The sequence below is a fragment of the Polyergus mexicanus genome, unplaced genomic scaffold, assembly GCF_030449975.1.
Source record: "Polyergus mexicanus isolate NDT 795.1 unplaced genomic scaffold, iyPolMexi1.0 SCAF_9, whole genome shotgun sequence".
Classification (NCBI taxonomy): Eukaryota; Metazoa; Arthropoda; class Insecta; order Hymenoptera; family Formicidae; genus Polyergus; species Polyergus mexicanus.
Window position 1 is genome coordinate 8225876 of NW_027223329.1, and position 14131 is coordinate 8240006.

Below are 14131 nucleotides of genomic sequence, written 5' to 3' on the forward strand. Positions count from 1 at the left end.
ATTTAGAAATGCTAGCATATTACAATTACACACGTGTAGCATTTAAATTATTAGATATCAGAGAAAAGATATCGAAGAAAATAAAGAAATCTTATTATTTTCGTCAAATTATTTATTACGCATTATAAATAAAATTATAGTTGTCTTTGTCATGGCAAACGTTTCGTTCTCCGAACGACCTCGCTCGTGATATATTTATATATATATATATATATATATATAAGAGTGTCTTTACAATAATAGTACTTAATCCTCCCGGAATGCGTGAAAGATCGACGCTTAACGACGAAAAAATTAAAGCCTTAATATCTGTAGCCCTCGTCCTGTCCTCCAGGTGCAGGTGCAGGATAAGACGCGGTACCCTCGTATCGTATCATCGGCCGATATCCGTCCTGATCGGCGACGTAGTCGACAATCTGGGTCCTACCGTCCGGCAGTAGCACGTGATAAGTCCCAGTGGCTTCCATGTCTTTCCTCATCTCGCGATGACCAAAGTCCAGACCCGCCGCTGCATCTTGAACCTCATACGAGAACTCGTAGTTTGCCGGATCCTATATCAATTTTATTAAGATCGTTCAGGTAAGTGTCATAAAAATTATATTCCAGGAATAAAAAAAAAGAGTATCGATGCGCGATAAATTTCTGATGATAAGAGATCGTCGTGTCCATTTTTTTTTTATAATTGAAAATTTTTTCCTGTCCGTAGATACCGTAATACATACTTACACCGGCCCAATCATCCGGATGACCGGTCCCCCCTCCTCCTGGAGCTGGTCGAGAGCTGGGCGGAAGATAGGCCGGGCCTTGCGGTTCATTCCGGACTCCTACCAGGACCATCGCTAAAAGTACCGCCTGTACGAAAGAAGAGGTGGAAACTTGCACAGGTTTGACAAAATAAAAAAAAAAAAAAAAATCTTATATTAACGAATTAACGCGAAGCGTGGTGATTCTACATCACAGGGTACAAAAATAATTTTACGTTTCAATCTAATAAAATAACACACTAATGAAAAGTGGATAAAAAAGAACTGTTTAAGTAGAATTTTAATAGAAATAAAAGCTAAAGCGTGTATTGTACATTCATTTATAGTATGCCATTGAATATTTATGCAATTGTATGCATTTCAGAAATTTATTAAATGTTTTATAAATTTGTTTAATAAATTAGATTTTTATATATATATATATCTGTATCGTATAAACGATATTTTGAAAGCAATTTTTAGTTACTGCATCGATACTATTATTATTGAGGGATAATTAAACGGAAAATTGCTATGTAACTCTCGACTTGTATAAAACCTTGGGCGAAATTTTAACGAAGTGTTTATAACAAGTACCAACCTTCCGAATCATTAGCAATTTGGTGGAATTCTACGAGCGTCCGCAAAACTGAGATGACTCGACGTAAACGATTTGGTTTTATAGCGGCCAATTCGATCGTGACGGAGATGGAGATGGAAGATGCAATAGTTATTTCGAGAAGCTCTCTAATGCGATCGCATAACCTCTAATTACGGCTAATAATAAAACCGCAGATTTCTGGAGGCGCCCACGGCTTTAATCATTCGTTCGGCATAATTGCAACAGTTCCTGATTCTATGTACAATGCTATTATATTGTATCGAGATACCGCGTCTCTTCTTCTTCATTAAAATTCTAGGCTGATTCACAATAACTTGGGGACACCCATTATATTTCGGGATTAAATTATCCAACTTAAAAAAATATAAAATTCTAAGCTACATTATATATACGTTTACTTGTAAATTTAGAATTTATTTACTATTGTATATTAATGTATTATTATTAGATATAATTTGGTTAAATTTCTTGTGAAAATCATGTTTGGCAATTTCCCACGACTGATTCGTTAATAGATTAGATAGATAGGAGCAAGCGTGTAATTTACACGAGTCTTTTACTCAACACAATAAGTTAAATTAATAGTTCTTCTCTTTTCATTGCGTCATCGTTCGTCTTCTTAGATAGACTTGCGGCAACGTTTAAACATTGCGAAGTATCACTTAGATATCGTAATAGATATTGAATTAATATTGTAATAAACGGCACAATAGTCATGAGATAAGATAGTTACTATCTTGTTATTAATTTTCCTTTTACGAGTATTTAAAGATAAAAACATACGTATTATATAAAATATATCTTTCAAATTTGATAACAGAGAGAAAAATCTAAATTTAATTTACTATTAGTTTACAATTTCAAAGAGGACAATTTCGATTGTATGCAGCAATCTTAAATATTTCCCTAATCAATGTTATAAACATGTGATGGATTTTAAACGTTAAAACGTTTCTACGTCAAATTCTATCCCGATTCTAAAATTATACAATGCACGTTATGTAACGGATACATCTTCAAATATCTCTAATTCAAAATTTTTCGTGTTTACGTTTTCCATTCTCTTATCAAGAAAATTTCATAAAATTTTAAAATTATTATAAAACTTAATACATGTTCTCAATGATACGTTTATATAAATTAATGTATGATATTTTTTAGCTTCTCCGTCTCTGTTAAAGTTCTATCGAAACACTTTCGATTTTCTCAAAAATCGTTTTAAGCCACAAATAGCATCGATTTCTTTAGCATCGATTGAGCAAATAATTTTTTCGACGTCACTTTAATGTAATTTGACAATTAAAATATTAAAATATTAAAATCAAATACAATATATTAAATCTGTCATGACGTATATTTGACTTAAATATTTAAATATTTCAATTAAAGAGATACAAAGAAATAGCGATTAGATGGGCGAATTTAGTCAAGTCAACAACTTTTTTTCTTAGTATAGGTACATCACATACGCGCGAGTACGGCTAAAAAATTATACGTTATTATTATCAAATATTAACACGTTGTAAATAGAAAGCTTGGAAAGCGCGATCTTGACATTGGCCGCTATTACGAGCCGCCGAAAGCGTCGCGACCTTCAGACCCTTCAGTCAGTTCAATTCGAACTACTCTCACGGTCGGACGCTCTCGACGTGTCGTGCGTTCCGTCGCATATTTCGTCGCAAATCATACGATAAACTTTGCAGGGGAGACGCGTGTGACGATCAATATCGATCGATTAGCTATCGGAACAATGCGAGGGTATCGCGGACGACGATGAAAGAGTAAAAATTTTTCAAATTCGCAGGTGCGCCGCATCGTCAAGTGTCGTCAGAAGTACGACGCGGAAAATCGCGCGGTCGCTCGTTCGATCGAAAAGTCGTTGGTCGAGTTGAGTGAAGTTTTTTTTCGACAAAAGTAAGCGCGTCGCGAGTGAAAAGTGCGTATCGCGTCGCGATAAGCGAAAATCTTCAAAGATACGCACGGCGTAGATTCGAGGAATTGGACACTCCGTAGATAAGAAGTGAACGTTGCCGCGAATTTCATCGACTCGAGGGATGCCGGAACTAAAATCGCTCCTTTATTCGCAAGCGACTTCGCGAGCAGTGACGTATAAATAAATATATATATATATATATATATATATATATATATATATATATATATATATATAAATTAATAAATTGTCGCGGATAGCATCGGGAATGTCGGAAGAAAAGTGTCATCGTATTTACGCGGACTATTTTTTTTTTTTTTTTTTTTCTTCCGAATATGATTGCATCAAGAATGTGCGCGCGTATTGTGGAATGTTGCGTGCGTAAGAATCGACGAGGATAAAGAAACCCGATCGTCGCGGCCGAGCCTAGGGACCAGTTCGGGGAATTGGGCGCGCTTAGAGGTAAGCGTGGATTTTCTTGGAATTGAAACTGGATATCTCTTATCTACAGTCTTCCGTGTGCTTCGCGCAAAATAAATTCTCCGCAGAACATTATTCGTACTCTATTTTCTGAATCAAAAATATTATATTGTCGCGTACATTGATTTAATAGATATTTCGAAATGTTTTGTTTTTTTTATACCTCTGTATATTTCTTAATATTTAATTGGAATAACTTTAAAGTAAGTTTAATTAAAATACTTTTTAAATACTTCTTTTTTACACAAATATGAAATTTTATGAATCTAACAGAGAAACTCGTAGAAAAGAGATCAACAGTGTTGTGTAGGCAACTATATATATATATATTTATATATTTGCACGTATATATACAATACAAATGTATATATACAATAGACTTTCTGGCACTTACACTTGTATATATTTAAGTAACGAATAAAAGAAATATCGCTATAGATACGTGCCGTATATAATATTGCACAATTAAATATTAAATATCAAAACGGCAATTCTTATATTTTTTATTGTTTACTTGTCGTATAATTTTTTTTTTTTTTTTAAATCTCCATACTCTTATTTATCTTAAGTAAAAATTAAATATTGATATCTAAAAACTAAATATTAAATTAAAAAACAGATATTTATGCTTTGATTTAATTAAATTAGATACAAAGATGAAATATATTTCTTACTTATGCTAATTCAGTTAGACAATCAAGGGAATAATATTAACGGAATAGGCTAAAATAATAATAAAGTTAGCCGTAATTATTGAGATTTTTTTGTTCGCATTATTTATATATGTACGGTATGTTTATTGTTACAAAAACATGTACGTATTCTTTTTTTCTCTATAATTTTAAAACGATCGTAAAACGAATTAAAGAGTTGACTTAAAGTTTATATTATATTTTCATTCCTAAAAAAAAAAAAAAAAAAGGAAGAAAAAAACCGATATTATGGTACAATTACGGAATATATTGCGCGTATTAATTTTTAATTTATCATATCTTTCAAAATTGATGGGCATATATTTCGATGCTATAATACAAGTCTTGTACTAGCATCAAACGATGAACTAAATAAGATTGTCGCACTGATACATCAGTGCATACATATACATATATCTTTCGGTAAAGTTTTGATACGATTACGTATGTCTACTATATGTATTTGTATAAATTATCTATGTGCGCGTTAAGTACAAAATACGTTTTTTTTTTTTTTTTTTTTTTTACGTATCACGTAAAGCGGGATATAGTCGATCTGTACAAATTTGACTTGATCGAATATTTGACGAGCAAACACTCGTCAATCTTTGGCAGCTCTAGTTTGTCTTTCCTTCCGCGTTGACAGATAACATGTGCGATCAAGAGAGAGAGAGAGAGAGAGAGGCAGATCGCTTAATTATATTAACATAATAAATTTCATTATAAACGATAGGATAAAAATTTACTTTGCTTAAATTTTAATTTATCGTATTGTATATTGTTGAATGGAGATAAGTTTAATAACTTAAAGATTTTTACAATTTCTCGAATGTAAATTCGTAATGGAAAAGTTTTAAATCTCGAGTATATTTTATGCGGCTTCGTGTAATGTATATCGGAAAACTTGTCGAGAATCGAACGAAATATGTATAGACCTCTCGAGCTATAAACTTTATATCCCTGAATATATATCCCGAGGCAAAATAACCTGCGCTCCTCAAACGTCTATAATACTGTTCCGTTTCTTCTCGACGTCCGCGGAATCCAAATCGTTGCCGAGGCTGCCGACACGGCCTCTCAATCCGACACCACCTCCGACTTGACCGGTCGCTTTGAGCTTCTCTTGCATCTGCGCCAGAATATCTTGCATCCTTCGTATCTGCAAATAAGAATAAAATGGACAAAATAGAAATAGAAATCAGAGCATTTGAAAAACACATTTGTGCGCAACGATGCCCAGAGCGAGACTTCAATTGTATTATCGTGAAATAAAGCATTATTTATTAAAAGGCGAATCGCGAACGTGAATTGAAAGCGGATAGGCACGAGGGCGATAGATACATATATAAGGAAATATTTCACGACGAATAAATTGAAAACACGATTATTTTAAATTATATACGTAACGATGTCGCCCCTACCTCTTCGTCCTTCTGTAAAAGGAGTCTGTCGGTGTCGGATATACTGTTCTCGAAATGCGGTCCGGAATCTCTTTTCAATTTACTGTAAAAAGAAGGAAGGAAAAGCATATTTATCCTTGATTATCCGAAAGGGATACTAATACAAATTATCTATGAAATGCAATCGAAGCGTAAGTGACGTGGAAAGAATATCTCGTGCACTCTTTTATTAGAAAATATCAATTTCACAACATTGTTCAATTTAGTAAGATGGATTAATGCAAAATTAATTTCCCATTTAATTAACATACGACGTCAGAATGATCGAAAACTACTAAATAATTAGTAGTTGGAAACTATTACCGGCGGATGCTTTAATAATCGTGCAAAGCGTACGGAATGTTGGAAAGCGTATCGAGAGCTCCCTTTGAATAGAGCCAACATATATTCACATTACGAAAGACAGAATTCCATTACATTAATATCTTATATTATGACGTGAAAAATGTTGGTGATATTAAACGCGGATTAAAAATAATTATTTTGAATCGCGATTACTTTCGAGATATCCTGTACGCATTGCGAACGCGCGATAGGCGTCCGTATGTAAAATATATACCTACTGAAAAATGCAATATTTATTTACATGCGTAAATACCTCCGTTCCCGGATCGCTTGCTGCGAGATTTGAGAAATACATTGGGCCCGAAAATTTTCGTAGTGAACGTCCTGCGTGACGTCCTTTAGATCCTGCATATGGGTCGATATTAGCATCGTTCTCAGTTTGACGAAGTCACTGTGCTTCGGGTTCTCGACTATGATCAACCAGAATCGAGACGTTAAAGATCGATGCGCGGAAACGCGAAAGCCCCAGAGGTACTTCAATGCATTCCAACCCCTTTAGCTTTCGAATACGCTAATCGAATCGGCGCTGATTGAATATACTCAGCGAAAGGTTTAAGCTTCAGAGGCTCTTTTATCAATTACGAATTTAATTCCTAACTCCTTTCATTCCGGCTTCGTTCCTACTTGACAATTCGATCAAGAAGCTAGGGTATTCCTCTAATAATAAGAGATATCGAGCGCATTAAAAATGTCTGTGTTTTAAGAATCGACGATTCTTTTCATATACCATTGCACCCAAGTGCGCTTTCGATTCTTTTCACAAACCCTGCTCATTAGCGAGAATTTATTTTATAACGATAATTACATTCTGTATTCTTCTGTAAATTTTTTTTTTTTTTGCCGAAATTACACTTACCTCGCAGTATGGGTGAAATGATTAGAATGGAAAAAATATAAATTTTACGTAGAATATAAAAAGTTCACCTTCCACTACGCCCCACGGATATTGCCGGCCGCGAACTTTTCTTCCCGCAACCTCTAATACTGTCGAGCTGCCGACAACCGCGAACGGTATACAAGCTTTCAGCTCTTTATCCTGTTGCTTGAATTCTTCGTCCTCGTCGCTGTCGCAATCCGGAAATTGATATATCTATGTTGCGAAAAGTGATCAATACAAATCGTATTAAATTATATCGAAGATATTACAAAATTCGCGTTTATATTTAAAATCAAAATCGAAATTTATTAAATTCAAAGCTTTGCCACGTTACCTGAATCTCGTGCTCCTCGATATCTGCTAAAATGCGCTCTTTCAATTTTTTCACCTCGTGAGTGGTTAAAGTATCCGCTTTTGCTATCACGGGAACGACGTTAACTTTTCGATGTAAACGTCTCAATACCTCGAGATCAATTTGCCTGAGGCTGCAAAGAGATAGATTCGAGCTTAAAGTAATAAAATTAAAAAGCCGTTATATTGAAATTGCGTTTGATGCTATCGCGATGCGAGATAATTATTTTTTAACGCGTCGCGATATAAATTAAATATCGAGTTGAAATATATATTTTACATTACAACGTACCCGTGACCGTATGGTGGTATAAAGTACAGACAACAATGTACCCTGTTATCCTGAATATTTTTCCTATTTAATCCACTTTCGTCCGTAAAGTACTGGCGAAATTGTTCGTCGATGTAAGCCGAGCATGCTTTCCACGTGTCCTCGCAATTTACCGCATCGCCGAATCCTTGAACAGTATCGTTACTTTGTAATATATTTTACAGAATGTATCGCGTATATTTGTAAAATTGTATTCTCTACACAATTAATATCGTTATATTTATATCGTTATCGTTTACTCGTGATGAAATTATATTCTTTTATTTATAAAATTAATTCGTTACGTACATTCTCGATATACGTATATATATATATATATATAGAGAGAGAGAGATGTAGTAGGCGTAATTTAGTCTAATCTAGTGACGGAAAAAGGAAAGGATATATAATACTTTGGCGATACTTTTCTCACCTGGCGTGTCTACGATCGTCAAACGGAGCCGAACGCCGCGTTCTTCTATATCCATGGTCTTTTTCTCGATAGAGGTGGTCTTAGCCACGCGCTCTGAAAGTGTACGATGAATATTTATCGACTTCTCCTCGAGATCGGGACGAGCGGTTTACCGACGATGCAAGCTGATCAAATATTTTTCGCGTGTCAATAACTGGTGGGGAGCGTGCGAAAAATATTGAGAGAGAGAGAGAGAGAGAGAGTTTACGCCCTCCTCCTATATCGCGAAACGGCGATATAATTATTCCGATTACATCATCGGATGCATAACGCTCGATGATGAAAGGAGATTGATGACGAGACGATGGTTTTTACTCGGTCCGAAATTATACCAATAAATTAGTAGACGCACCTGCAGCATCCGGAATTCGCCGGTCTTTGTACAGATCCCCGAGAAAGAGGCTGTTTATGAGCGTCGACTTGCCGAGGCCGGTCTCACCCAAAACCATCAGGGTGAACTCGAAGCCCCTCTTCACCGATTTTCGGTGCACTTGCTCCGGCAGCGTCGCGAAGCCGATATAATCCCTGTCTTACTGAGCGAAACAAAAGATCATTAATATCGCGACGTCGATATTATATATATATCTCTAGTTAAATCTCTTGGCAGAAATATTAAAGGATTAAGAGTGTCGCGCGATTCAAATTCGTATAAAGATATAAAACTCGTAAAAGTCATATATATATATATATATATATATATATATATATCGTGCTGATTACATTTCGCTCGAAAGCGCGTCCGGTGCCGATAAATATCGCGTCTCAACCCTGCATAATTTACGTCACAACGGGGAGAGAAGCCGGCTTCTCGATATCAACTCGAAGAGAAACGATGTCGCGTCTACTGTTGAGAATAAACGATAAATGCCTCTTTTTTTTTTTTATTCTTCTTTTTTTCTTTCAATAAAACGTTTACGTACCACCGGACATGATAGCAGCATCTAAGGACGCTTCGGTGCGACGACGAGCATAACAGCAGCTAAACCAACAGCCGACCAAACGTACTAAGGCCGAGGGCGGCTCGTGAGTGCCTCGGTTCGTCCGGTCTTTCTTGCGCTGGCGCACTGTCGACCGGCCGATCAATAGTCGGATAGTCGGTCGTGCTCTCCTACGAATGCAATCTCTTGCCGGGCTGTGCACGCGCACCAAGAGAGATAGGTTATATGCCGAATCGGGCGTGTACGGCGCGTGCGGAATAAATAGCAACATTATCAATGCCCGCTGTCTCGCTAACGGTTGTAACAGACGGAAGAACGGAAATGACACCTCGCTTGACGCGTCCGTGATTATGTTGGCGCTGCTCACACACGTAGCAAATAGCAGTGTTACTCGTGAAAAAAATTATTATTCAACGAAACTCTCCGTCGAGAATATAGAAATATAAAAAAAAAAAAAAATAGATTGAGCTTTCTGATAAAATATTGACAAAATCGTTACATTATCTTTGGTGATATTTCTCTCTTCTCGATGATTTTTTAATTATGACACTTATGAAGAATATATAAATATATATTTAAAAATATAGATTTTATATATATATATATATATATATATATATATATATATATATATATATTGTATATTTATATTTATTTTGATGCTGAATGAATTTAATAATTTGCCATGTTGACATTTTGGCGCAATTTGAGGATTTTACGAGGAATGCGATAAATTTTCGAATTTTCCGAATTTCTGTCAACAATCGCCCGTAATTATTCGTAATGACCTGCAAAAGTGCTTGATGACGTGAAATTTATTACATACGCGCGCTTTGTCTGACTTTAATCTCAATTAATTATCAACTGTTTATCCGTTATTTTGTAGCGATAATAAATTATTCAAGAATTTGAAACGATCATTGGTCATTCTTGATACGGCGTAAACAGAATTTAATAAAAGAATAAATTTATTGCAATACGAAAGAATTCAAGGTATAAAAAAAGTACAAAACTCGTTTGTTTAAACACTTTCGCATGAGGTTTAAGTTCGTCGGGATCCGTTTTCATCGGTCGTCCTTATTTTTTATATACGCCATTGCATCGTTAACGTCGTCCTTGGAACCTAAGAAAATTGGTGATCTCTGATGAATGCTCTCCGGAACGATATCCAGAATATCAATCTTGCCGTTTGTTGCCAGACCACCTGCTTCCTTCATTATAAAAGCCATCGGTACACACTCGTATAAAAGTCGCAGCTAGAATAACGAAATCACATTAGCGTCAACTGCATAATAATTATCGCGTCGATTTAATTTCTTGCAAATATATCCGATCGCAAGGATAAAGTGAGTATATATACATATATGATATGAAAATATATGATTATATGCTTATATGCACGGTAATAAACGTGATGCGGAAAAGTTAATTATTGGTAAACATGTTCGCTTTTATATTACACGACGCCGATGTATCGATAAAAAGTTACAATTCGCGTGTTTACCGAAATGGATAACGCGTAAGGTCCGATAATTTTTCACATCGAATCAAAGCTGAAACCAGATATTTACCGCATCTGGATAAAATAATTTTCAAAGTCCGATAATCTCTCGTACACGTTTTATCGGACAACGTAAACATCTGTTATAAAGCGAAGTTGTTATACAACAAGCTGTTTCATTACTCAAGTCCCGTGGTGATAAGTATATCCGATAAACGCTAGGTCAGAGGGTGTTTGGTAATAATATCGGGGCGAAAATGAACACGGTGAAAAAAACGTGCGGCGAGATAAATGTAATATCGAGAAAACAGCCATATCATAATATATTGCGCAATTGTTTTTTCACAATTTATTTTATCGGTTCTGTTTTCTTAAAATGTTACAAAAGCGACATTAATCTCATGACGTTTGAAAATATTAGAGATTATTACCTTGCCATTGGGATTGCTGTTGCTCGCGGGATATAGGAAGATACCGCCGTATTTAATCGTTCGGTGTACATCGGCGACCATGGAACCCACGTATCTTGCGCTATAGGGTTTTCCGCTTGTGGGATATTTTTTCGATCTTATATATTGCTTAATAGACGAGTCCCACGTGCTCTCGTTACCTTCGTTAATGCTGCGAATAATTATGCAATTTTTTTTTCAACGCGATCGATGACAATCGAACCTGTTGATACTTTTGTGAGAAAAATATAATTTTCAAGTATAGCGACGAACTAACGTTCTCAATATTTTAAATGATTCGTAATTCGCGCAACAGAATTCTACTTATAATTATATGTTTTGTGTAAAGAAAGGTTTGTGTATAAAATAAATACGTATACAAAGTATATATCAAGATACACGTACATTTTGAAATTGCAAGTAGATTTCCATCTCTTGAATTTTGTCGAAAATTATAATCTAAAACGGGCGGTTAAATATTTGTTGCACATTTACGTGCGTAAATACGTTAACTATATTTAATTAGGTAATTTTTCGAAAATGTGTAGCGTCTCTTCGAACGCGAAATCATATGATATATGCGCGATTTCCTTTACACGAAATATCGCCCCGCATTTTTCGGTTTCTTTCTCTTTTTCTTTTTTTGCCTCACCTGTATATATTCCCTCTATCGGGTATACGCATGTTCCTCTCGGTCAATATAAATTCTCCGATGGCCGGATCGTACGTGAATCCGTTAACGCCGCGACCGATCGAGAGCACTATCACGGTCGCCGAGCCGTAAAGAGCGTATCCCGCCGCGATCAAACTCCGTCCCGGTTGCAGGGCAACGGCGGTAGCCTCGGATTGTTCGGGTCTCTTGTAAATTCCAAAGATCGAGCCCACCGAGACGAGGCAATCGATGTTGGACGAGCCATCGAGCGGATCGAAGCAAACGACGTATTTGCCGCGCTTCTCCGTCTCCACCTCGATGACGTGCCGGTTCTCCTCGCTCACGAGCGCGCATGTGGCGAAGGAAGACGTCAGCATGTTGATGAAGAGCTCGTTGCTCAGAATGTCCAGCTTCTTAACTTCCTCGCCCTGAACGTTGATATTGCCGGCGATACCGTACCTGAGTCAATCGAAATGCGTGGGTGCGCGTTTAACAGCTGATTAGTATTCTCGAACGACCATTGTATGGTCAATGGGATTAGTTACGACAATCGGTTCAACGTGTAACACATACACGCGTACACATTGGAATATCTTTCATAATATTATTAGATAGTATGTGCATGTGAAAGCGTTAAAAAATATAAATTCTTTATCTAAGAATATTAAAAAATCAATAATCGAGATAATTCTTACGATAGATATCGCGGAAAAGTATTAAGAATCATCGGTTACATCATCGAAGAATTTGAATAATTTAGTTAACGGATACTTGAGGCTTGATCCATGTGAAATTATCGAGAGCTCGCTTGTCGATGCAAAAGCGACCAGTTATGAAATGGTTTTATTCATGTTGACACGGTAAGCGCTATAATAAAGGGAAATCATTTATACGTTATTTATATGCAAGGCTATACAGAATTGTCGCGGTATAGAGACTAATGTTCACTGGCGTGTATCGGCAGCTCGAGCACGACGGTAAATGCGAGAAATTACATGCGGCTGCCGAATAAATTTGAATAAAATAGTGACGAGCGAGCGTTAGCCTCAGTTGACGGCGTTATGGAGACTTGGCGCATGCACTATGCAAGACGTTAGTCGGTCTGTCCTGCCGCGTGTTAAATTGTCACTCTGTCGCATCAAATGAAAATATAAAATCGCATACACACACGTATAGATCACAGCGTGAGAAAATTTTGTCTCCATCAGTTGCAGAACGATTTTTCAACGTGGAAAAAAAAGTAGAGCTCAACCCAATATATATATATATATAACTTGAATTTATAAATAATTAAAAGAATTGTTAGAAAGAGCAACGGTAGTTAAAAATTTGCAAAAAATATAAATTATTAGAATTGTAGCAAATATATATCTTAAAATATTTCTCTCTCTCTCTCTCTCTCATGTTAAATATCGTTTAAATTAAAAAAATATTTAATTTATAAAGCGATTCTCCCGGGACGTGTACCCTGCTTTCATCCACTCGATTGTATAGAAAGTGACGGGGACGATTCCGCAGCCGCGTTACATTTTTCTCGCTGACGTGTACGACGACGCTCGGAGCTTTGTCTAACTCACATGTTAGCGATACCGGCCTTCCTCACAGCCGAGCTGACGGCCTTCACGGCAGTCTGTACGCTGTTCAACAGCTGCGTGAGATCGCCGGTCGCCGTCGGCACCTTGCGCTGCTCCGCCAGCACGAATCTCGTCAGCGTCATGCAGTCCGAGTCCATTATGTCTTTCGATGTCATCGCGCGCGCGCGCGGTCGAAATGGAGTGGCGGAGAGGCCGGTGAGAGGAACCGGGCCTTGGCTCAACGGAGACTGAAATCGGTAGTGCCGAGGCGCCGCGTTATATATAAGGCAGGGACTTTTGTGATTAAACCGGCGCGTTATCGCGAGAGTGAAAGCAACGACGTTATTTCGAATCTGCCGACTCTTCAACCTCGTCGATTCCCGCTGTCAAGTCGGCACGATTCGCGTGATCGTTTCTCAAAGTGCATTATTAAATAATTGAGATATTATTATCGATTCGTTTAATAAAAATATTTTTGTCGCTCGAGATTGCATATAGTTTCGTAAATAAATCTGCCGAGAATCTGTGCATGCGCGTTGCAGATATTCCGAGAATTAAAACATGATACGAGTTATTTCTGAATCAGTTCGCGAAATCAACTATAGCGTTGCAAAAATACCTCATCATTGATATTCGCGATTCATGCCTGATTCACTACGCAAATGTTATTTCATTAATTCGCTAACGCAAACGCGATGAATTATATATTTTTATTACATTTAAACGTAGCCA

At 36.7% G+C, this 14131-nt stretch overlaps 4 protein-coding genes across 6 annotated transcripts in view; 1 reads left to right on the forward strand and 3 right to left on the reverse strand.

Moving 5' to 3' along the window:
- Nucleotides 1-133: 133 nt before the first annotated feature.
- Nucleotides 134-3397, reverse strand: LOC138936186 (pro-resilin). 2 transcript variants are annotated; one of them, XM_070301370.1, is made up of 3 exons: nt 3347-3397; nt 727-852; nt 134-551 (listed from the first exon to the last, which is right to left on the reverse strand). In XM_070301370.1, the coding sequence occupies exons 2-3, from the start codon at nt 835-837 to the stop codon at nt 303-305; spliced, it is 360 nt and encodes a 119-aa protein (XP_070157471.1). In that variant the 5' UTR covers nt 838-852; nt 3347-3397; the 3' UTR covers nt 134-302. The 2 variants fall into 2 exon arrangements, with proteins under 2 accessions (XP_070157471.1, XP_070157470.1); XM_070301369.1 differs by lacking the exon at nt 3347-3397 and adding an exon at nt 1345-1439.
- A 166-nt stretch (nt 3398-3563) lies between these two features.
- Gluclalpha (glycine receptor alpha 1) overlaps nt 3564-14131 on the forward strand; it is a 69078-nt gene continuing 58510 nt past the window's right edge. Inside the window, exon 1 of one of the 2 annotated variants that reach the window (XM_070301355.1) lies at nt 3564-3760. The gene's annotated coding sequence lies outside the window, so the exon portion shown is untranslated. The remainder of the gene's footprint in view (nt 3761-14131) is intronic. The other variant, XM_070301357.1, reaches the window with a different exon arrangement.
- On the reverse strand, nt 4698-9740 carry Septin4 (septin 4). Its single transcript, XM_070301658.1, has 9 exons — nt 9206-9740; nt 8638-8814; nt 8247-8339; nt 7796-7961; nt 7487-7637; nt 7200-7365; nt 6529-6685; nt 5892-5973; nt 4698-5629 (listed from the first exon to the last, which is right to left on the reverse strand). Exons 1-9 carry the CDS (start codon nt 9492-9494, stop codon nt 5468-5470), a joined length of 1443 nt encoding a protein of 480 aa, XP_070157759.1. The 5' UTR covers nt 9495-9740; the 3' UTR covers nt 4698-5467.
- On the reverse strand, nt 10174-13659 carry Fbp (fructose-1,6-bisphosphatase). The gene is made up of 4 exons (XM_070301084.1): nt 13403-13659; nt 11826-12284; nt 11156-11345; nt 10174-10479 (listed from the first exon to the last, which is right to left on the reverse strand). Exons 1-4 carry the CDS (start codon nt 13573-13575, stop codon nt 10288-10290), a joined length of 1014 nt encoding a protein of 337 aa, XP_070157185.1. The 5' UTR covers nt 13576-13659; the 3' UTR covers nt 10174-10287.